The sequence below is a fragment of the Salvia hispanica genome, chromosome 4 (assembly GCF_023119035.1).
Source record: "Salvia hispanica cultivar TCC Black 2014 chromosome 4, UniMelb_Shisp_WGS_1.0, whole genome shotgun sequence".
In the NCBI taxonomy this organism is placed as follows: domain Eukaryota; kingdom Viridiplantae; phylum Streptophyta; class Magnoliopsida; order Lamiales; family Lamiaceae; genus Salvia; species Salvia hispanica.
The window spans coordinates 10,412,728-10,435,357 of NC_062968.1; the positions used below are offsets into that span (position 1 = coordinate 10,412,728).

General features: G+C 42.2%; 1 protein-coding gene across 4 annotated transcripts; it reads right to left on the bottom strand.

Annotated features, from left to right (window-relative positions):
- Nucleotides 1-2,169: 2,169 nt before the first annotated feature.
- On the bottom strand, nucleotides 2,170-7,768 carry LOC125185130 (probable prolyl 4-hydroxylase 3). Of its 4 annotated transcripts, none has more exons than XR_007170058.1 (9): nucleotides 7,407-7,765; nucleotides 7,228-7,321; nucleotides 5,948-6,045; nucleotides 5,744-5,841; nucleotides 4,845-4,974; nucleotides 4,590-4,768; nucleotides 2,882-2,967; nucleotides 2,577-2,742; nucleotides 2,170-2,449 (listed from the first exon to the last, which is right to left on the bottom strand). XR_007170058.1 is itself a non-coding variant. In XM_048081622.1 (8 exons), exons 1-7 carry the CDS (start codon nucleotides 7,601-7,603, stop codon nucleotides 2,894-2,896), a joined length of 870 nt encoding a protein of 289 aa, XP_047937579.1. In that variant the 5' UTR covers nucleotides 7,604-7,763; the 3' UTR covers nucleotides 2,170-2,449; nucleotides 2,882-2,893. The 4 variants fall into 4 exon arrangements, 2 of the variants coding, with proteins under 2 accessions (XP_047937579.1, XP_047937580.1); XR_007170059.1 differs by having other exon boundaries at nucleotides 2,170-2,488; XM_048081622.1 differs by lacking the exon at nucleotides 2,577-2,742 and having other exon boundaries at nucleotides 7,407-7,763.
- Nucleotides 7,769-22,630: the final 14,862 nt, after the last annotated feature.

Genomic DNA, 22,630 nt, shown 5'->3' on the forward strand with positions numbered 1-22,630 from the left:
TTAAATTCAAACAATTTAGGAGTTTTGTTTCTAATTAATTACATCATCAAAAATCATTTTAGTTCTCTTTTCACAATATTTCATACACTAATTCCAACTCTTAATACCAAAGACTTCCTATATTTAAAATAAAGCTCAATCTCCATTAATAATGATCAGTTTTAATTCAAAATATTTATCTATTATCATAATCTAGATATTTCCTTATTAAAATAATAAATTTTATTTAAGCATATTTTGGGATGTTACAATAAATTTTAATAAATATAAAGAAAAATTGGTTGCATAATCAACACTATATCAACAATTCAACACTATATAAAATCGCGTGTCAAAATAAAAATGTTATACTTATAGTGGGATGGAGAGAGTATTTCACAACCTAGATGGCAAAAAACCGAACCAAATTCAAAATCCAAACCGAACCGAATCTGAATACCGAAAAACCGATAGCCGAACATAAAAAAATCAAACAAAATCGAAAATATTTAAATTATATGAAATAACCAAAAAACCGAAAAAGAAACCAAAATTAATATATAATGTAAAATATTTTATACTATAATAGAATATGGTCCACTATGGTCAATAAGTGAAATCCTGTAAAAAAATCAAAGCAAATCCCAGTCATTGGATCCTTAGATTGGATGGTTGTGATAATAATATCCGAGCTACATTATTACAGTAAAAACGTTACATTATTAGCCTATTAGACTACACAATCTACATTATTCGACTATAGCGAGTCACATTATTAGCCGAGCTATATTATTAGGCTACACAATCTACATTGTTAGATGACATGTGGCATTATTCAGATCCTTTTTCCATTTTTTGTTTTTTTTCCTTCTCAATCTTCATCATCCATTTTTAAGATCTAAGGGCCGAAAATATGGCATAATTTAATTAATTTTATTGATTAAAAATTTTGAAAAGGGCGTTTAGAGGAGTAGTAAAAAATTAGCAGTTATTGCAATTCCATGATTCACGTCATCTGTTACATATTTACTTATATTTTATTTCTTTTCCTTTATTAAATCTCAATATGCTTATTTCTTTCTATGATTCATCGATTTTACTTCAATTCTAATTATTTTTTCGCTAAAAAATATTGGAGAAATAGGAGTTCAATATTCTCGTCAGTTTCTAAGTAATGCATATGTCACTTGCAAGAAATAATGTACACCTAATGTCTAATAATCTTTAAGTGTGATTGTTAACTCCCAAATTATAGCCTTAATTATTATAAGCAACTTAACATTTAAATCATATTCTCTCTTCTCTTTCCCATTTCTTTCCCAATTGATTCTCTCTCTACTGTACTTTTAAAGAAACACCCCCAAATTGAAAATTCAATTCTCCTTCTCGTCGAAGTGCAGCGGCCAGCACGGGCGGTTGGAGAAGTAGGAGTAGTGTGCGACGTGTGGATCGTTGATTTTGTGCTGAAGGTGTTCGACGATTTGCCTGAATGCATCGTGGAGGTGCCGTTGACGATGTCGGCGTTGCCGCAATGGGAAAGATGATTTGCTTCAGCGTCGGCACGCCGAGCTCGCCGGTTTGGTTGAGGTTGAAGTTTAATTGGTAGTTTTTTTACTGTATATTCGAGGAATTCGTTGAATTCGTCGGAGACATCATCGTCGGAGGTGTTGATGTAGCCGAATAGCTGGAAATACTTTTTGAGGCTTGCTAGGCCTTGAGATTTCACGCCTCTCCGGAAGCCGTGGAGAGTGCCGAATGTATCTCATATTGAAGCTTTTGGAATAATGAAAGTTGGTACTGATAATATGGGTGGGAAGAAAGAAGATGAATTAGGGCACATTTATGAATTGAAATAAATAAATGAATTGTTTATTTTATTTTAATATAATCAAAATGTTTAATTGAGTCAAAATCACATTTAAAGACATTGCATGTTCCAATTTGATGGAACCTTCAATTTTGGAACGATTGTGGACGAGTTGAAATGTTTAGAATACAAAAATTCAATAATGTCTAAGACCAAAGTCGCAAAATTGTCATATATTCAGGACCAATTTTACCCTTTTTCTCTTATAAAAAATAGAACTCACATTTCACAAACTTTAAGTTTCATTTATTTAAATTCGCACACGGCATTTAGTCCTTTTTACAAATAAATCTTTACTTCTTTACTACTATGTCGTTATCATGTGAAAAACATAACATGGCATCAAAGATGTTTCCAGCCCAAGGAAAAGCTGGTACGGCATAGAATATGATGTTTTACATAGTTGCAAAAAGCGAGTCCTCTATTATATAATATATCCAGTTATCATTTTAATCAAGCATGCTGTATGGTGCCGCGCATCTAACATACACATTCAACCTCAGAAATTTCTCGTGTGAAGGATAGGTAAGAATGCTAATCTTCAGTACGCACTGTAGCAGTCAGGCCATTTTCTTCAGAGAAGAATCCTCCAAATCTCGTCTCCTGCAACACGTTTCTCCAGAATTACTTGAGGTGATGAATCTGAAACAACCTATTATTACTTATGTTGCATAACATCAAAACCAGTCCCTCTACGAGCTGAAGCCTAATGCTTCAAGAAGCAACCCACCAAATGACATCGCCTGTGTGGTGGCGAAACTTGAGATGTGACAGGGAAGATAGAAAATGAGGCGATATTATCCCACCCATTCATCATTCGACACTGGACCCCAAGGTGATAGGACAAAATTCTGAACCACCATGTAGTTCTTCAACAAAGACTACCATTTTCCTGTCTGTTTCTAATAATGTATCAAAGGCTCGAGACTGGAAATAAAAGGTGAGCATCCAAATTTTGAAGAACACATGCAGTGAAATTGCAATGATAAAGCAAAGGTGTGAAGAAGACCAAACTACATAAATTTACATGCCTACCTCAGAGATTCACTACACTCTGTATTCACCAACATGCATCCACTTTGTAGATGACCACTTATTCCCTTTGATAACAGGACAGCCTCCTAAAATCAAATTACAGGGGTCTGTTAAATCGGAAATCAAAGCATAAAACCAAATAAAATTACTAAAAATAAAAGCAGTGGGTCAAACACAGATCTTGCCTATAAGATATAGGAAGAATATCTCTACTTCATGAAAATTCAGCATGAGATTGCAAATCTCTATCATCAACACAGCATAAAAAGGAGGCCGTCCTGTCAATTAGTTTCGGACTTTGTATTCGTTGACATGGATCAACTTTGTAGATGACAACATATCTCTTTGATGACAGGACAGCCTCCTGAAATCAAATAACAGAGCTCCACAAAATCAGAAACTAAACGTTAAAGTCAATATATTACTAAAAAAAAGAAAACCAGAGGCTCAAACACAAATCAGCCTGAAAGGCTAAGACATGGGAACACTATCCATACCAATGTCATGAATGGTGTATTGCAGCTTATGGCCGTTGACCAAAAAGCCACAAGGTTATGGCGGTCAGAATGGAAAGATATGGCGGTCGATACATAAAAATTAAAAATATTATTACTCCCTCCATCCGTTAAAAAATGTCCCATTTTGCTATTAAGGGATGTCCACGATTTAAAGTCCCATTTGCTATTTACCTAACTCATTACACTCACATTACTCTATTTTTCTTCACAAAGTCAAACAATTTATTAAAACCTATGCCGAGGGAGTAATATATTTATACATGAAATATGTTCAAAGTAAAATTTTAGAAAATGATAAAAACATAATATTTCAAATCTTAGAACTACAATTAAAGCGTTTGGATGGCAGAGTTGGGGGCTGAGTAGGAGGCGGTGGTGTTGACGGCAATTGGGCGGCAGTGTCGGCAACAGAATAGGAGATGGTGGCAGTGTTGGCGGCGCAGGAGGTGAACAGACGGAGCGGCATTATGGCAGAGAGTCCCTGGAGGCCGGCAGGGATGGATATATAGATAAGGAAGTAGTAGGGTTTGCGTTTAAATATGGAGAAAATCTGAAAAGATATTGAAACCTTATTTCAAATGAGAAAATTGGTAGGAATTTAGCAAATGGGCCATTTGGGAAATTGGGCCAGGTTTAAGGCTAAAGCTGTCAAAAATGCTTCCTAAACGCCATTGCGCCGCGTCCACGGCAGCAGCCATCAAAATCTGGCACAAACTGTCATGGCGATGGCGTATTCCCGCTACGGAGCCATGTCGGTTGTTTAGTAACATTGATCTATACTTTCATGAGATGCGACCAGAAGGCATATATGATAGTACAACATAACCAGAAAGCTGTCCCCTCAGTTTCTGATTCTGTATCACTGGCATGCATCCCCCTCCAGGAAATAAATAACCCAGATCCAAAAATCAGAAAGTAAAGTCTGCCAAATGCTTCCCTAAAGGCTAAAAGTGAAGAAATCTCCACCCAGGAGAAGTTTCATAACGATCAGAAATGTGTTATACAGCATAAATTTTAGTTGTGTATCATAATTTAAGCAGAACAAGTTGTGGTGTCTGTAATGCTTCTCACTCTGTTTGAATCTTATTTCTCAACCCAGTTCTAATATCTTGATTCTTAGGAATAAAGTTAAGAAAGATGGGTTCAAACTTCAGAGTAATAGTAATCAGAAGGGGTCAAATGCAACTCACCATGCAAGCTTGATGGATCTAAAGAAGCATCAGGGCACATACTCCAGAAAAGTAGTGCGTCGCCCATCTTCGGTTTCACAGCCAGGCCTTTCTTGCCACACTCGGACAAACCTAAAGAAGAGCTAAAGTTTCCCTTGGCGGCAGGGAAAATTGTCTCACCGCCTTCTTCAACATCTGACCTGCACTGGGAACCTTAATAAATATACATAAATGTCTAATACTGTGGAAGCATCAAGACACAGAAAATGTACTCACAAATACATAAGAACTGTAGCTATGCGTTGACCTCCATTTTTTGTGTTAAATTCATCAAGAAAGTAGTCGTAGTGAGGCTCGTACTTTTGCCCCACTTCATAGTGCAAAATTTGTAGTCCTTCTCCATGCTCTGTAAATTTTAATTTAAACATGATGAAGCTAAATTTTTTGGGAGTTTCACAATCGGTGAAACAGTTGAATTCAGAACAGCATTACTAAGAAAAGTTTACTTGGATCAGGTTTCTGAATATAGCAAGAACACTCAAATTAAAGGGCACAAAATGCTTCTAGTTAATGGTGTAGTAAGTTTACTAAAGACAAAGTACACGTTTTTTTGCAATTTAAGCCTAATCTACAAACTTAATAAAGCAACCAAATATTGAACAAAGAATAGTACTCCTTCACTCCAATAGATAGAAATAGGCCAAATTTCCTTTTTCGTCTGTCCTATAGAAATAGTCCATATCTATTTATGGAAACCTTTTACTCCTTGTTTAACTTTATCATTTATGGGACCCTCCATCCACTACCTTATTTCAACCACTTTTGCGTCTTCACTCTTATAGTTTTACTTTACCAATTATGCATTAAAACCCGTGGCATCCCCAATTAGCCTATTTCAATGGGATGGAGGGAGTATAAGATATAGTAATAATGAAAACAAGGTGAACTAGATGCAAGGAAAGAACCAAGACCAGAACTCCATTAAGCCAATAAAAGCCTAATGATCTATAAACCAATCACAATCATTATTCTTGTTGTGTTATCCTGTTGTTACCACCCAGAATAATTCTGAAGCAGCTATGCTATTACCATATGAAGTTAATTATTCAGGTATTCATTTTTCTTCGCAATGAGTGTACTCAAAATAAAAGAGTACGTCTATCTCTACCACTTACCTGCGGGAATAAAAGTGTAGTCTGCTATTCTTTTTTCAATATTTCTGATAACTTTATCCCGACCTCTCCTCAAGAACGTTCCAGAACTTGTTCGAACCCTGAACATGATGACAAGGATACAGGGTTTCCAAAACCAATTCTTACATGATGAAATAAAATATAGAAATGAAAGCTCAACTAATCAAGACAATTAGATGAACCAACCTGCTATCTTTACTCTTGCCAGTCTTGCTATCAACCACTGTTGATTTTACCATGTGGGGTCGAGCAAGATTTATCAGATACTCGCATTCTTCCTTAGACTGCGGTAAAAATAGTAGTTTTAGTTCAACTAAGACGAATGTTAAGTGTTAATCGAAAAATATTTCTTAAAATAATTCAACTTGAAAATGAAGGTAGATATTGGCTCCCAAGTCCAACCCAAGGTCCAGATTTTCCTTCCCGGAATAGCACTCTTATTGGACACGGGTCTTTAGTCTAAATACCCTTTGAGTTTTCAGAGGGAGGAAGAGGTCATGTCCTGAATTTAGTTTGTTTGGCAAAGGCCAAGGCCTTCGTAATAGGTGCAATATCTGTTCTTTTTATTTATAGTTTCCTTTCAGTTAATTCATCAGCAAAATTTTGTGCGTGTGTTATCCTTGTTATTGTTGTGTGTTCTTTTATCAAATAGTTAGCAGGAATACAAATTGCTCAATTAAGAGTATGTGTGTTATCGAAATTAAAGCATATAAAGCTTAAGTAAGCGTAATAAGGACACAAGATTAACCAAAAAATGCATTCATGCCTTCGACTTCGTTCTATAGTTGAGATTGTTATAGAGATGTCTTCCACAAAAGTTTGTTTCTTACAAATGATAAATTACCCATTCAAAGCAAGTCAAGCAAAGGGCTTTCTCAAAAGATGATGATGTGTGTTTGAGTGTACACATTGCAGAAGCAAGCTCCACTTAACTAATCATATCATGAGATGTACTGATTCAAGTGATCCAGAATTGAAGTTTATTACATACAGGATAGGATGTCATCTATACTTCATATTGACCAATGGCCATAAACCACTAGAAGTAATATATTATCAAACAGAGAAAGAAATAATTGCTTTCTACGAAGGTTTTAGGTAAAGTTTTCTGATGCAGTTATTTTTAAAAGCTGTATATGATACATCTCCAACAAGCTTCAAACAATTTTAACTACCTACGTCTTAAGATTTACAGATCCATGAAATGGATGAATAAACAGTGGCGCATACATTTCCACAATATGATATATAGAACTAGTAGTTTCCGCTCGTCCACACAATTCACTCTCCTAGTCCTAAGCAATGAATCGCTGAATAGAACTCATAACCAGGTATATTATAAATAGGCATTGAGATAGAACTTCTAACTGCACCCCAATCTAATTACGATAATCATCAAACGTGAACAACAAAAATAGGAATACATCAAACCAAAAACAAAGTACAGATACACACTAAAAGCTCACCAAAAAGTTATGGTACAAGAAAGCCCTAGGTTCCCATGAAAGGATCTCAGTCCACTGTTCCGTTCTTTCCCCCAATCCATTCCCTTCGTTTTTTCTGCAATCAACAAAAAATAATTGGGTACAATGCACATTATATTCACAAAATTCACCACAACAAAAAATGAAAAAAATAAGTTTACACGTCTATTTTTAAGCGTTTCAATTTGATATGATCTCCGATCGCTGACAATCCCTCATCGGAGCCAATGGGGAGAGAGAGAATTCCTAGACCGAGAAGCATCAATAGAACGACTGAGAGCATTAATAGCATCGAGAGCACCAAAACTACCGTAGACGATCTCTTGCCTTGGTGCCGATTTCCCCGTGCCTTCGCCATTTTCGTTTTCTCTGAACTGAAACTGAATTGAGTTACAAGCCTAATTAACGGCAAACGATTTAGTAAATTTCTCTACGCTGAATCGTAGCATTTGGGATTTGAAATCGTGTGAAATTTTATAGAGAAAGGGAATTGAAATCGAATGGGAATGGATCACCTGCTGTGCACAAAAGCACAGCAGCAAATGCTGTGGTCAAAACGCAGCTTTTTCAACATAAAACGCAGCTCATTTCTCTCTTTTCTATTGTTTTCTGTTTTCTTTTTTTCTTATAATATATATCCATACCAAAATAAATGTTATTAAATTCAATTATAAAAATACTAACTGTAATTATGATCAGATCGGATCATATATACTCCATTCAATAACCCATGATTTGCTTGATAATAAATATGTGAATTATAAAACAAAAATACTAACTGTTAATATGTGAGCAAGAAATGAAAATAGGAAACAAGATAAAAGAAAGAAATGAGCTGCGTTTTATGTTGAAAAAAGCTGCGTTTTGACCATAGCATTTGCTGCTGTGCTTGTTGTGCACAGTGGATAATCCATTCCCGAAATTCAAAGGCGTCAAAAATACAAAAACGCACACAATATTGACTAATATAGTAAAATTAGATAATTTCCTAGATAAAATAATACCAATATATAATGTATGATTTGGTTGTGAGATTATTTTAGTCTTAATCCATCTAGGATTGAATTATGAGATTGAATTCGAACTACATAATTAATCTCAGATACAATCTTGCACTACATATTTAATCGCAGATACAATCTTGCAAACCAAACGTTCCTTATAGTACTAATGTATAAAAGTAGCTTATGACAAATGTATATACGTTGGAAAAAATATACTATAATTAAAATTAATACGGTAATAGATATAACCATATTTTCATAAATTTTAAAGCCTACCTATATTATAATTAAAAATATTTCTTATTATTACTTTTCATTTCATTTATCAATTATTATACCCATCTGTCCCACAAGAGTATGTACTTTTTCCTTTTTAGTTCGTCCCACAAAAGCATGCACTTTCCTTTTGTAATCTGTCCCACAAGAGTATAATTTTTTTTATTTTAGAAATTATTTTCTCTCTAATGAGGTGAGACTCATTCTTTACTAAGAGCATCTCCAAAGGGAGAAGGTATATAAAAAAAGTATATCATCTATATACCTCATCAAAAAGTTAAATATACCCTTCCAAAAAGAAACATACTCCAAAGGAAAAAAGTACTCCCTCCGTTCCACAGTAATGGAGGTGTTTCTTTTCGCCACGGAGATTAACAAAAATTGTGTTAGGTGAGTTAAGTAAAAGGAGAGTAAAGTGGAAAATAAAAAAGGTAGAGAGATGAAGATAGAAAAATGTAAGAGAGAGTAAAGTAGGTGTGGAAAAATGTGTTGACTTTTACTAAAAAAGAAAATGACTCTATTATTATGGAACGTACCAAAATGGCAAAATGACTCTATTACTATGGAATGGAGGGAGTATATAGAAAGGTAAATGATTTTTTAAACATAAATACAAAATACATTAGAAAAACATAAAAGTGTGATACCTTCTCAAATACCTTCTCCCTTGGAGAATGGTTTTTCATGAAAACAAGGAAAATTTGGTAGTTATAAAATTTTACCTCTCCATTGATGGAGAGGTAAGAGCATCTCCAAGGGAGAAAGGTATATTGAGAAGGTATATTTCTCATTAACCTTCTCAAAAAGGTTATTATACCTTCTTAAAAAGTAATAGACTCCAAGGATAGAAGGTAAATTAAAAAGGCAAACAAAATAACTAACTTTTTACCTTTTCTATCAAAAAGAGGTAAAGATACCTTATCAAAATGAAAGAAGGTATAATACCTCCTCAAATACCTTTTCCATTGGAGCATGAAATTTTATGTAGAAGAGGTAAAATATGGTAGTTATTTCTCTTTACTTCTCCATTTACCCTCTCCCTTGGAGATGCTCTAAAGATAACTCTTCAAAATGGGAAAAGGTATATGATAAGGCTAATTTCATGCATCGGCTATATGTGAAAAACGTTATAATTTGCTGGGTCTAACACGTTTCCTAAGCCAGGTGTGTGAAGAAAAATCGCTAGATCGAGGAAATGCTGAAGGAGATGGTTTAGCGAAGGAAAGGAACGAAGTGAGCATGATTTAAAAGAAAAGAAGGCGTGACAGAGGGAGTCAATAGCTGAGGGCAACAAAGTCTTATCTATACCTCGCTGGGCCCCACTCCAACGCCTATATATAGAAGAGCATGCAACGCACATTATATCACTTTTTTCACTCTCTTCTTAGCTCACACACATTACACACACTTGGGAATGGGAGATCTGGGGTAGTCGGGTACGAAGGGTTACTTTTCTTTAGAAGTTTCGCAGTTGCAACACCGTCCGAGTGTGGACGAAGATACAATTTCCCTTAATTTCAGTTGTTTTACTCTTTTTGCTGTCGAACTTCACTTTTAGGAGTCGACTTGGTTGTTGATGATACTCGTTACCTTTTCTCTTTGGTTGAATTTGCGTTTAGTTGTTAATTTTCAAGTTGATTTACGTAGATCTCTTTGCTGGAAGTTTATTTTTACAAGTATTATGTCAATCTCTGTTTTATTTTGATATTGTGGTGTTTGATATGGGAATTTGGTGATAGATCTGTGGTTATTGACTGTTTGGAGGTTGTTGTTCGAATCTGAAGTGATGAAGTGTTTCTGTTGGATGGAGTTCGTGTTGGACGCTTGGATCCGGAGTGGATTTAGCGTCTGAGGTTGGATTCGAAGTGAGAAAAGAAAGTTGTTAGATGGATTTGAGTTTTCTTCTTGTTTTCTGTTTTGCTTCGTCTAGCGTCTGCAGATCTGTTCAGTTCTTCGTTGATTATGCATTGATTTGACTTAGAATTAGTTTGCTCTGTTTTGATTTCGTACCACAACTGACGATTCCGGCAGACTCGGCTACACAACCGGCGAATCTTCCTGAAGAAGGACCGCGAGATTCTACATCTCAACATGCAGAAACCGCTTCACAAAAAGCGGAGGAAGAGGGGGCAGCACACGAACGGCCGGAGGGTGATGAACCGACTAACGACGAGACCATGGTGGAGACAGAAAAGCAAGAAACTGAGAACCCTAATCTTGAGGGTAGGGAAGTTTGTGAGGGGGAAAACCCTATTTCTGATGAAGTTCATGAGGGGGAAACCCTTGTGTTAGATGAAATTGTGGAGGGGGTAACCCCTATTGTGGATAGTGTGATTGAGGGGGAAACCCCTGTGTTAGAGAAAGTTGCTGAGGGGGAAACCCCTATTTTAGAGAAAGTTGCAGAGGGGGAAACCCCTATGGAAACGGGGGATGAGACCCCAAGTTGATTTCAGGGGTGCGACCCCTGAGTTCGTGGAAGAGGGGGCAACCCCAGGAGATGTCAGGGGGGAGAACCCCATTTATATTGAGGGGGCAACCCCGATGTTGGTTGGTGAGGGGAAACCCCCAGAAAAGCTTTTGGAAGAATCGGATCTACTCACGACTGGAGTACCGGAGCCCGAGGGAGGGCTGAAATTGATTGTGGACCTGGTTGATGACCAGGGAGGAAGATGTGTCAAAGGTTGATGAGAGGGCAGAAAGGAGGCGCACCAGGAGGAGCCTCCTCGATGAAGTCGATGACTTCGTTCCTGACACAACATAGGCAGAGGAGCGCCGCTTGGCCAAGGAAAGGGCAAGGAAAGGAAAGGCGGCGGCGACCTCATCTACCCGGTCCAGGAAAGCTCCCTCCGTCCAGGAGGTCGAGGAGACCCTTTCCCCTATAACCGAGGAACCCTCTGTCGAGGAACAGGACGAGCCCATCCACTGAACCCAGCTATGACTCCGAGGAAGCTGAAGAAGAGCCAATTCCAGGACGTCCGGAAGTCTGGCTGACTAAAGAATTGCTAGAGGAGATGAGGCAGTTCGACGACCAAAAGAGGATCGCAGTGTACAAGGAGAGGTGTAGCGCCGGGAAGATGGCCAAGTCAGGAAAGCAGTACAGCTCGAGGGAGCTTAAAATGATTGCATGTGATAAGGAATTCCGCGCCTGTATCCAAGCGATAGGATTTGAGTGGCTGTTGCAGCACAGTCAGGAGAGGGTGCCAGTGGATCTAGCAAGAGAGTTTTTCTCCACTTTTCGTTTAAAGAATACCATTGATCTTGACGCGGATTCTATCACGTTCAGGCTTTTTAATGATGAGTATGAGATGAGCATTCGGGAGTGGTCTCTGCGGATGTGGTTGTTTACCCAGACCGAGGATGAAGAGGGGGCTTGGAATGATAGGATGGTTGGAGTGCCGAAGAACACGCCCGGTTTCAAAGTACAGACGGCATGGGAACTGGTCATGCACCCCAAGTCGGGGACGTTTAAGTCCAGCTACTCCAAGGCCTCCCACATTGAAGACCGGATTCTCCGCTTTGCTCAAACGTTTGTCAGTTATAATTTGATGGGTACCGCGAATTCAGCTCTCACCACTACCGACCTCTACTTCACATGGTGCATGGCGAAAGGTGTAAAGGTGCACCTCGGATATTGGCTGGCGCAGGCGTGCCACCAAATGACGAGCAACCCTGCGCGTCATATGTACACCTGCCACCTCATCGGCGCTTACCTCCAGAGAAATATAGAAATGAAAATTGCCAAGGCCGCTCCGTTGGTAGTCATGTGCGAACCCCCAGAAGTGTTCAGTGTTGATTATTTTTTCAACAAGGGGTTACTGCAGACTCACGGCACCAAGACTCTCTTCTACTCGTTGGGAGACAAGGTGAAAGCAGAGCCGGAGGAAGCCGAGGAAGCCATGCCAAATGAAGAGATTGAAGAGCTACGCAAGGAAGTCCAGGACGTGAAGAAGGAAATGCAGTTGATGAGGAGAGAAATGATTAAGGAGCTTGGTGGGATAAGGAAGGAATTGTTGGGGAATCGGGAGGAAGTACAGACCCTGAGGGGCAACATTGCTGATTTGGCGGTGAAGTGCGCCAAACAGAATGAGCGAATGACGGAAGCGGTGGAGCTTTCAATGAAGATGTTAAAGTGGATGCAGCAGACGCTCCCCTTGACCCAGTCGAGGACAACTCCTGGGTCCAGCAGTGAAGTCAAGCAGCCCACTCAGAGCAGTCCCTCCGTCAGGCAATCGCAGCAATCGCTCAAGCAGTTGATTCCCCCGGCCGTTCCCAAACAAGTTCCAGCCCCATCTAAACCGAAGTCTATAGTGAGGAAGCCAGTACCCGAACAAGCAGCACAGGAGGAAGAAGAGCTGGAGCAGCCAGCAAAGAAGAAAGTAAGAGTGACCCGACCCGGAATCCCGCCCCAGTCTGGCTCTCGAGGGAGCCAGCCCCAGAAGTGAACCACCATCTCTTGACCAAGTAACTTTTATTTTTCGTTCCTTTAGTTTTTTTATTTTTATTCCTGTTATCTACGTGTGTTTTATAATTGTTGTGTCTTCTCCCACTTAGCCCACTGCGTGGTCTAAGTGTGAGAAGTTTGTATTTTCTGTTTTGTTGTGTTTTTCTTGTGTTTTCTGTTTTATTGTGTTTCTTCTCCCACTTAGCCCAATGCTTGGTCTAAGTGTGAGAAGTTTGTGTTTTTATAATCTGTTTTGTTATTTTGCATTGATCTCTCTGTTCCCCCCTTCACGACGATGGCTTGGGGACAAGCTTGAGTGAAGTGGGAGGGGGAGAGGAGTCAATGCATTACTTTGTCTGCATATTAAGAGTCTGTAAGTCTTAAGTGTTGTCGCATGAGCCAGTGAATACAATACGACATGATTCCCTTAGTGAAAGTAATTGAAGATAGGAGGCATTTCAACTTAGAAGCTTTTTCTTTAAATAAGCCTAGTTAATCTGAGTGAAGCGAGAACGATGGAGGATGCCTCTACTTACTTAGTTGTGAAGCCCTACTATAATAGTGAGTTATAAGCCTTAATTAACTTCGAGCTAACACATGATTAAGGGCCACCACTGAATGCTTAGGGAGAAGAGCTGTGAAGGAGAAAAAATGGGAATTGGGTTATGAAGGTATAAGCTGGACGAAGTCCAGGGTAAGGCGTTATAAGCTGGACGAAGTCCAGAAGAAAGGAGAAATGGAGGAATAAGCTGGACGAAGTCCATGAAAACAAAAAAAAAAAAAAGAAGAAAAAAAGGGAAATATATATAAAAAAAAGGAGGAATAAACTGGACGAAGTCCAGAGGGAAGTTGTCTAGAAGGCAGGAATGATAATAGCCTGACCCAGGAAGGAGGAACTCTCATAACCCGACGCTTCAGTGGTGTAGCATTAACCTAAGAGAGAATCGATCCTAACATCCCTGGTGAGGAATGAGTGATCGAGTGAATCCAACAATCGGGTAAGTAGAAGGCTATCTTGACAAGCTGACAGATTGGCTAGGTAAAGGAAGGGAAAGGGCCTATTTGGAGGAGTGCAACCTATTGAATTGACCTTAATCTTGTGGGGACGGATGCCTAAAAGTTGAAGCTAGCTCATGTATATGTGTTTATGTGTTTGTAGGTTTTTATTAGACTTTTTAAGTTTTTCTTTGTGTCTAGGTCTAGGAGTCGGTCAAGAGATAACCTTGCTTGAAATTCGCCTTATTCTTTTTCTTTTCTTGTCTTTATACTTGAGGACAAGTATGGTTTAAGTGTGAGCAGTTTGATAAGGCTAATTTCATGCATCGGTTATATGTGAAAAACGTTATAATTTGCTGGGTCTAACACGTTTCCTAAGCCAGGTGTGTGAAGAAAAATCGCTAGATCGAGGAAATGCTGAAGGAGATGGTCTAGCGAAGGAAAGGAACGAAGTGAGCAGGATTTAAAAGAAAAGAAGGCGTGACAGAGGAGTCAATAGCTGAGGGCAACAAAGTCTTATCTATACCTCGCTGGGCCCCACTCCAACGCCTATATATAGAAGAGCATGCAACGCACATCATATCACTTTTTTCACTCTCTTCTTAGCTCACACACATTACACACACTTGGGAATGGGAGATCTGGGGTAGTCGGGTACGAAGGGTTACTTTTCTTTAGAAGTTTCGCAGTTGCAACACCGTCCGAGTGTGGACGAAGATACAATTTCCCTTAATTTCAGTTGTTTTACTCTTTTTGCTGTCGAACTTCACTTTTGGGAGTCGACTTGGTTGTTGATGATACTCGTTACCTTTTCTCTTTGGTTGAATTTGCGTTTAGTTGTTAATTTTCAAGTTGATTTACGTAGATCTCTTTGCTGGAAGTTTATTTTTACAAGTATTATGTCAATCTCTGTTTTATTTTGATATTGTGGTGTTTGATATGGGAATTTGGTGATAGATCTGTGGTTATTGACTGTTTGGAGGTTGTTGTTCGAATCTGAAGTGATGAAGTGTTTCTGTTGGATGGAGTTCGTGTTGGACGCTTGGATCCGGAGTGGATTTAGCGTCTGAGGTTGGATTCGAAGTGAGAAAAGAAAGTTGTTAGATGGATTTGAGTTTTCTTTGAAGACACAACATATTCTGGACATTTGATAAACATTCTTCACTTTTATGCTCAACACCCGCCGCACTCGTCACCGCTCAACCTGCACATAGGAAAAACAAATGCAGGGCTGAGTACTTGATGTAAGTGAACAAATGCCAAAACAATTTTATAAAACAATAATGTCATGCCACCATTGAGTGACCTCGGGGTTTTAATTTGAAAAGGCCCGAGACACTAAAAATATTTCACAAGCACAAACTTTCAACCCATCCTCAAATCCTTTTCCTCATCATTTCAAAAACACAACCATTTCTCCTTGGGTTATTTAAGAAACTGTCATATCTGTTCTTTAGAGTGCCGTGTAAGGTGGCCACTTTCCACGAGCACGAAAACCGGCCAACCCATTCGATGACTCACAGTGCTCATCGTGTACACTAGTCCAAGTAGGGACGCACCCTTACTAGGACCCGAATTCGATTAAACTCATAGTAGGGACTCACTCCCCACTAAGCAATCATCAACTCATCATCTCAACAACCTCAATATCATCAACCTCAGCATCAACAACCTCAACAACATGTGAACGAGAGTATGGCCACAACTCGATCACCGGACCGGCCGACCCAAAAGACGGCTCACGATCCCCAATGGTGTACACTAGCCTGAGTAGGGACTCACTCCTTAGTCAGACCCGAATTCGATTTACCACTCTATTTTTTTATTTTTATTTTTATTTTTAAAAAAACACTATATTGATGGAGGGTTCATGGGCCCCTCATCCCTTTATATCATCACCAAATCAATTACAAGCATGCCCAAAAGTGACATGTGCAAACAGAGCCAAGAGTATTTCAGTGTCCAACCCACAAACGGGACGGACACCAACCTACTCTCTTACAAATCACCCTAACCAAAACATTCAAAGCGGCGGAAAATGCCAAACATCAAGGAGCTTCTCCAGCGGGCAATCCCAGGACTGTGGAGAGAGTGTTGCTTAAACGTCATTCTCCTCGTGCAAATAAGGAACACCCATTTGTTCCACTCGAACGGTTGCTTTCAGCAGCCTGGGGCCGTGGGATGGCAAAGGGCCGTGAGCTCGCAGCCCTGCTTGGCAAGACTGATTGCCGCCTTGTTTCTCGCTTGGCAAATGGTGTGGAAGGATGTGGTGCAGTTCTTCAAAAGCACGAATAACCTCGCCATCTCTTGTCTAGACTGGGCTAGGCCGAAGCATCTAGCCGTCACGAGAGGAATCACCTATGTGTCATCGGTCTCAACCCAGATTTGGTCTCGACATTCCACAGCCTCGGATAGGCCTAGGATCAACGTCTTGATACTTGCTTCGAGGGCCGACATGGCAGAAATCGGGGAACTATAGGCAATAAGTATCTTACCCCGGTAATCTCGGACGATTCCTCCACCGCTTGCTTGGCCCGAGGTTTCAATGTATCTGCTCGCCATATTGAGTTTGAGCCAAGGGTTGTCCGGTGGGTTCCACTTGACCGGAAGGACAAGTTGCGCTGGCCGACGAATGCTCGGTGGGCTCGCGGCCATCCAGGGAATGTCAACTCCGATCCTCTGTTTTTGTTAAGTTTGTTGCTATCAACGAGTTTTCGGATATGCATATGGACTTGCCACACCACGTTTTGTGGTCTGAAAGCCACATCATTGTGCCGACATCTATTCCGTTCCGCCCAAAGGAACCAAAATATGAGGCAGGGGGTAATACGGCTGAGGTGCATCTTTTCCATCTGTTTGGTGCGCTTCGCCCATGTCTCGAGCCTATCCGGAATTGTATCCTCATGTCTAAGAGGGTTCGCGGCCCCGGGGAACCAGGGATCGAGAGCCCGCCAGACTCTTGATGCACCGATTCCATTGACAAATAGGTGCTGTGGAGATTCAATTCCATGTCGCCCATTGTAGCAGTAGCATTTGGAAGCAAGCTCAATTCTCCTCCATTGAAGTTTAGTGTCAATGGCACTCTGTTGGAGAGGAGTCTCCAGATGAAGATAGACATGGATGTCGTGATGTTCCCATGCCAGATGTCCTCAAGAGCCGGGATAATAGGCCGATGTGATCTAATCGTTTCCCAGGCTGAGGCAAGGGTGAACTCCTGGTTTTGGAGAGAGTCCACCTCGAAATATCCGGCTCATCTTGGACAATAGGTGTGTCTAAGATATCATGAATCTCCTGCTGTGGGAGACTAGCCTGATGCTGGATCATTTGAAGTTTAGGCAGGTTCCATTGACCGTCTGACCAAAACTCTGAAACCCGGTCTTGGCGGTTACCCCTGTTGTCGAGGCACCTATCTCTGACAGAACGATCACTGAGCCAGATGTCATCCCAGAAGAGGATGTTCCCTTTACCTAACACCCAACGGATGTGTGGGTGGGCAATAGGCCAAGCCCATGAGAGCCTCCTCCACGTGGGGCTGCTACGACCTGAGATGGTGGACGCTAAAGGCGAAGCTTTCCTGCAGTACTTGCAGAACATGTGCGTGGCCCAGAGCGAAGATTGCTCGTGAAATCTCCACCATAACTTGATGTTAAATGCTCGCAAGACTTCTCTGAAGCTACGAACCCCGAGACCTCCTTCAGCCACCGGATCCAGTTTGTGCGCTTCCTTTCGTTTGTGGCACCCCAAAAGAACCGAGCGAGTTGCTGCTCCAACTGCTTAATCGCACCACTCGTTGGTTCAATTTGGAAGGTGTGTATTGGAATTGCCTCAAGCGTGCTCTTGATGAGGGTGAGTCTGCCTCCAAAAGAGAGATGCTTGTGAGCCCATCCGTTAATCCTCTTGGCAATCTTTTCTCGGAGGAAGAGGAACACGTCTGTGCATTTGGCTCCCCGGTATATTGGAACTCCCAGGTACATGAAGGGGAATGAGCCACGCGAGAATCCTCCATTCGCTCGTATTGTTTCTGCCCAATCCTCATGCGCTTCTGCAATGTAGAAGTTGCTCTTTGGGAGGCTAATCTGTTGACCCGATACCCTCTCATAGGAAGTGAGGCATGCCTTCAACTGTCAGATGGCCCTCCTAGACGCTTGTGTGAATATGAGGATGTCATCCGCATAGGCGAGGTGGATGACCGCCGGGCATTGGAGGGTGGTTTTAAACACCATTTCCTTTTTCCCAAGTATCAGTTTATCAAGAGATCTATAAAGGTAATCCGCAGAGATAACGAACCGCGCCGGGGAGATGGGGTCGCCTTGCCAGAGACCCCTCGTCGAGCGAAAGAAACCAGCCGGGGCCCCGTTGATGATGATCAAGAACCAGCACCTACTGATACACCGCTCTACGAGACTAACCCAACTATCCGGAAATCCCATGCATCGAAGGATCCTAGTCAAAAAGGCCCATTGTACACGGTCATATGCCTTTGCCATGTCGAGTTTAAGGGCCACATTTGGAGCAGGGGAGCATTTGGGAAGCTCGTGGAACATCTCTTGCGCCAGAAGGGCATTATCATTGAGGAGTCTTCCCTTAACAAAGCCACTTTGGTTCGGGGATATGACTTTGGGAAGAAGGGGGGTAAGTCTAGCCACGAGCACCTTTGTGATAATTTTGTTGGTGACGTTGCATAGCTAATGGGCCGATAATCCATCCATGTCCGCGGCGTCTCCTTTTTTGGAATAAGGACGATAGACGTGGCTGTGATACTACGCGGAATGAAGGCTCCCCCGAAGGCTTGAGCAACTGCATTGGTGACGTCAATCCCCACACAGTTCCAACATTTCTGGAAAAAGGTGGCTGTGAATTCGTCTGGGCCCGGTGTGTTGTTGCCCGACATATAAAAAACAACTTTTTTCACTTCGTCTTCCCCTGGTAGGGTGGTCAGCCCGTCCCCTACTGAGTCCGGCGGGAGTCGCTTGATAATTTCAAGATTCGGTTCGTCAAGGGGGAGAGGGGGAGGAGCAAGAAGCCCCTGGAAATATGCAACCGCCAAGGATCTAAGATCCGCCTCCTCTGTGATAACTCTATCCCCGTCCTCCATGCCATGAATGTGGAGGCGTGTTCTCTTTTGCTTCACCCAACTCTGATAGAACTTAGTGTTTCTGTCACCATCCACTAGCCACCGGAGGGTAGCCTTTTGTCTCCAAAAGTCCTCTTCCATTTTGAGGAGTAGGATGTATTCCGCAATGGCTTTGTTAATGTTTGATCTATTGCCGGGGGAGGGGTCAGCTTCAAAGGCGGCCTGACCCGATGAGACCTTTTCCTCCGCAATTCTTAGATTAACATGTAGATTTCCGAAAACCTCCTTATTCCACCACCGGAGATCCTTTTTGAGCCTAGCTAGTTTGATTTGGAGGTTGAGCAGCCCAACAACATCTGTTGGTTGGGAGCAATTGCTCCGAACCAGCTCCATGAAGTCCTTATGCCGAGTCCACATATTTTGGAAGCGGAAGTTGCACCCTCTAGGAGCCGCGGAAGGCAGCTTGCAACGCATTAGAATAGGGCCATGATCGGATGCCACACGGGGGAGGTTGGTGACTCTTGTTGCTTCAAAAATATTCAGCCATGCTTCCCCCACGAAAATTCTGTCAAACCTCTCGAAGAGATTATTTTTTGCCCACGTAAAGCTAGCGCCATCGAAGCCGGGGTCAAGCAATCTGCAATCTTCAATGGCTTCGGCAAAGTCGACCATCTCCGCTTGCCGGTTGGAGTCGCTACCTGTCCTGTCGATGAGGTGGAGAATAGTGTTGAAATCACCTCCAATCACCCACGACATTCCCTTCACTCCGCATGCCAACTCGCGCATTTTATCCCACAGTGAGTATCTTTCCACTCTAGTGCATTTAGTGTACACCACCGAAATGTATATCGGCTGCGGCATCCGCAGATGATGGAGTCTTCCATGCAGAGCTTGTTACGAATCATCCACAACATCAAATCTGACCCCCTTCTCTGTAAAAATCCAGATTTTTCCACTGTTGTTCGAGCCTTTGAACTCCAAGCCGAGCACCCTTGTGTAAAGCTCCAGATCAGGTTGGGTGAAGGGCTCAATTATCCCAAGAAAGCCAACATTATATAACTTGATTAGTCTTTTGATGATATTGCGAGTGGGAGTATTAACAATCCCCCTCACATTCCAAATCAAAAGATTAAACGACATACTTAATGGTTGATGACCATACCCGAAGGAGTTGGATGCCGCCCCCAAGGCTTGGTGTTGTCAATGATATCGTCCCCATTCTTCTCATTGTTGAGGTGATCACACGGTTCGGTGAGATCATCCACCTCATTTTGCCCTAATTCCATTCCTGTCGCCTCACCATCTTCAAATGTCTCGGTATCAAAGGTTCCGTCTTCCATGAGCATGTAGTATTTGTTGGAGCTCAGCCTAGTCTTTCTTGCAAACTCCTCCAACGGCTCCGATGACCGAGGGTCATGCTCCTTTGGCTTCGGATTCCGTTGTTGACGATCGCTCCCAAAGGTCCCCAGCTTTCCTCGGTGCTCCTTTCCCCCCTTGCCCAGGTGCTGGTCGTCTACGAACCCCAACTCCTGGGGGCTAGGGATGCCATTCCCTTCCCCTCGATTCCCAGCAACCAATAGTGCATGTGTGGATGTGTCCTCATCACTGTGGTGGCCCATGATATCTGGAAGGGCATCATACTCCCCTTGTTTCCGCTTCCGCTTGGATCCTCTGTTTTAGGGTTTAGAGTACAGTTGTTTTCCCAATTGTTATTATCGATGTGCCTTGCCATTTGCTGCCCCGATTTGTTGCTATCCCCGCTCCTACTATTCGACCCTTTATGATGGTGAGTGGGAGCTTGAAAATTGTAGTTTCTTTTCGGCGGTCGTTTGTGCTTTCCATTCGCATAGCAGTTGCTCCCCGTGTGCCCAACATGCTTACAATCCAAACAGTATGGTATCCCACTTGACTAATTGAGTGATCTCCTTTCCACAAAGGTCGAGGATGATTTCTTCCGTGGGAGGCTTCGTAATATCAATCTCCACACAAATGCGAGCAAAGGAGAGGCGGGTTTTGTTTGCCGTGGCTCGGTCCACCTGAATTGGATTGCCAAGGAGCTTGCCGATGGCGAATAAAGCCTCCGTGTCAAAGAGGTGGATCAGGAGGCCGATCAAGTTACACCATATTGCTGCAATCGGTGACTCGCAAAAGTCATCGAAATTCGGGGACCATTTGAAAACTCTCATCAGGTGTCTATCCACGTACCACACCGGCGTGCCCTTAGGTCCGCTAAGTAAACGAGCGTAATCGGTAAGGTCATCAAACTGAACTAGTATGTGTTTCGCATTGATAAATTTCCAAGAAAAGTTTCGAACAAACTTGATGTTGTTAAGCGCCTTTTGAATCTGTTGCGGCGACGGGATGGAGTGTGAGAACTTCCCTACGATAGCGTGGCCCATATTCTCGGCCAGCTTCTTGGTGTCCTCTCCCAAGAAGCATATTGATGGGATTCCATTGATGAGGGAAACAGAACCAATACTCCTGATCTTGTCCGGCTCGAAAGATTTGGGCCCCTCGGTCTAAGTTTTCCTTCGAATCAGATCAGCCATTGTCATGGGTTTCGTGACCACCGCAGGCTCCGGTCGTTCAGCTGAGGGCGAGGCCTCCATGGGAGTTACCACGCATGGTGGTTACGGCACACCAGAATAGCTACTCCGCCCTGTTCAGCCGCATTCTCCCTGTTTCATGCTGATTCATCCAAGTTGGTGGAGCAGTGGCGAGAGGCGTGCCCTTCTCAAAAGAATCCATGATTTTCAAAGTCCGGCCTCGTTCCAGAGGAGGAAAGTGATCGGGAGGGACAACGTGAGGATTGACGATCAGTTGGCTGTTCAAAACCTCTGCTCGATATACCAATAATGGTGTGGGGGTGGGACTATTGGAGTGCAATTCCGAGTGGCTGCGCTGGAGAAGAGGTTGGGCTATTGCACAATCTAACATCTCGGCTGAGTCTAGAGCGACAACCTGTAGCAAAGAATTTGTTTTTGGTTGTTCTCGATCACTCAAACCAGCAGCAACACGTGACCCCTCAAGCTGGGGTGGCACCAAAACACTTTTAAAACTCAGATTTGTCTCATTTGCCTTTTCGGGTAATTTGACTTCAATGGCTGCAAAAGTGTCCTTGACCGCATAGGCTTCTAACTTTTCTCCTCTAATAGCCGTTTCCGGCGGATAGGCTCCCCTATCGGTCGGAATCTCCTTCGCCGTCGCCGGTGCCCAGTCTGGAATGAAACAATCTCCACTTGGAGGCATTTCGCTTACCTTATCAACATGAGCGACCACCATCTCCCTGCACTTATTCACCGGAGGTGGATTCTCATCAGGATCCGTCAAGTTTCCGGCATTGGGGGCATTGCCGGAGTATGGTTGTGCATATTTTTCATTTTCGATCGGAGCATGACCGGCTTTCAGAGCATCATATCCCTTCTCATCGCTTCCGAAGTCAATCTTCTTTTGGACTTGCTTGTCTTTCGGTAGAGGGGAGTTGATAAATCTCTTCCTTCCATCTCCCTTGATCGGGTGCGCCGGGGTGCTTTTCCTTCCTCTTAAACGGGTAGAGACAACCTTGGAGGCTCGCCTTTCGTTCACCGGCCTCGT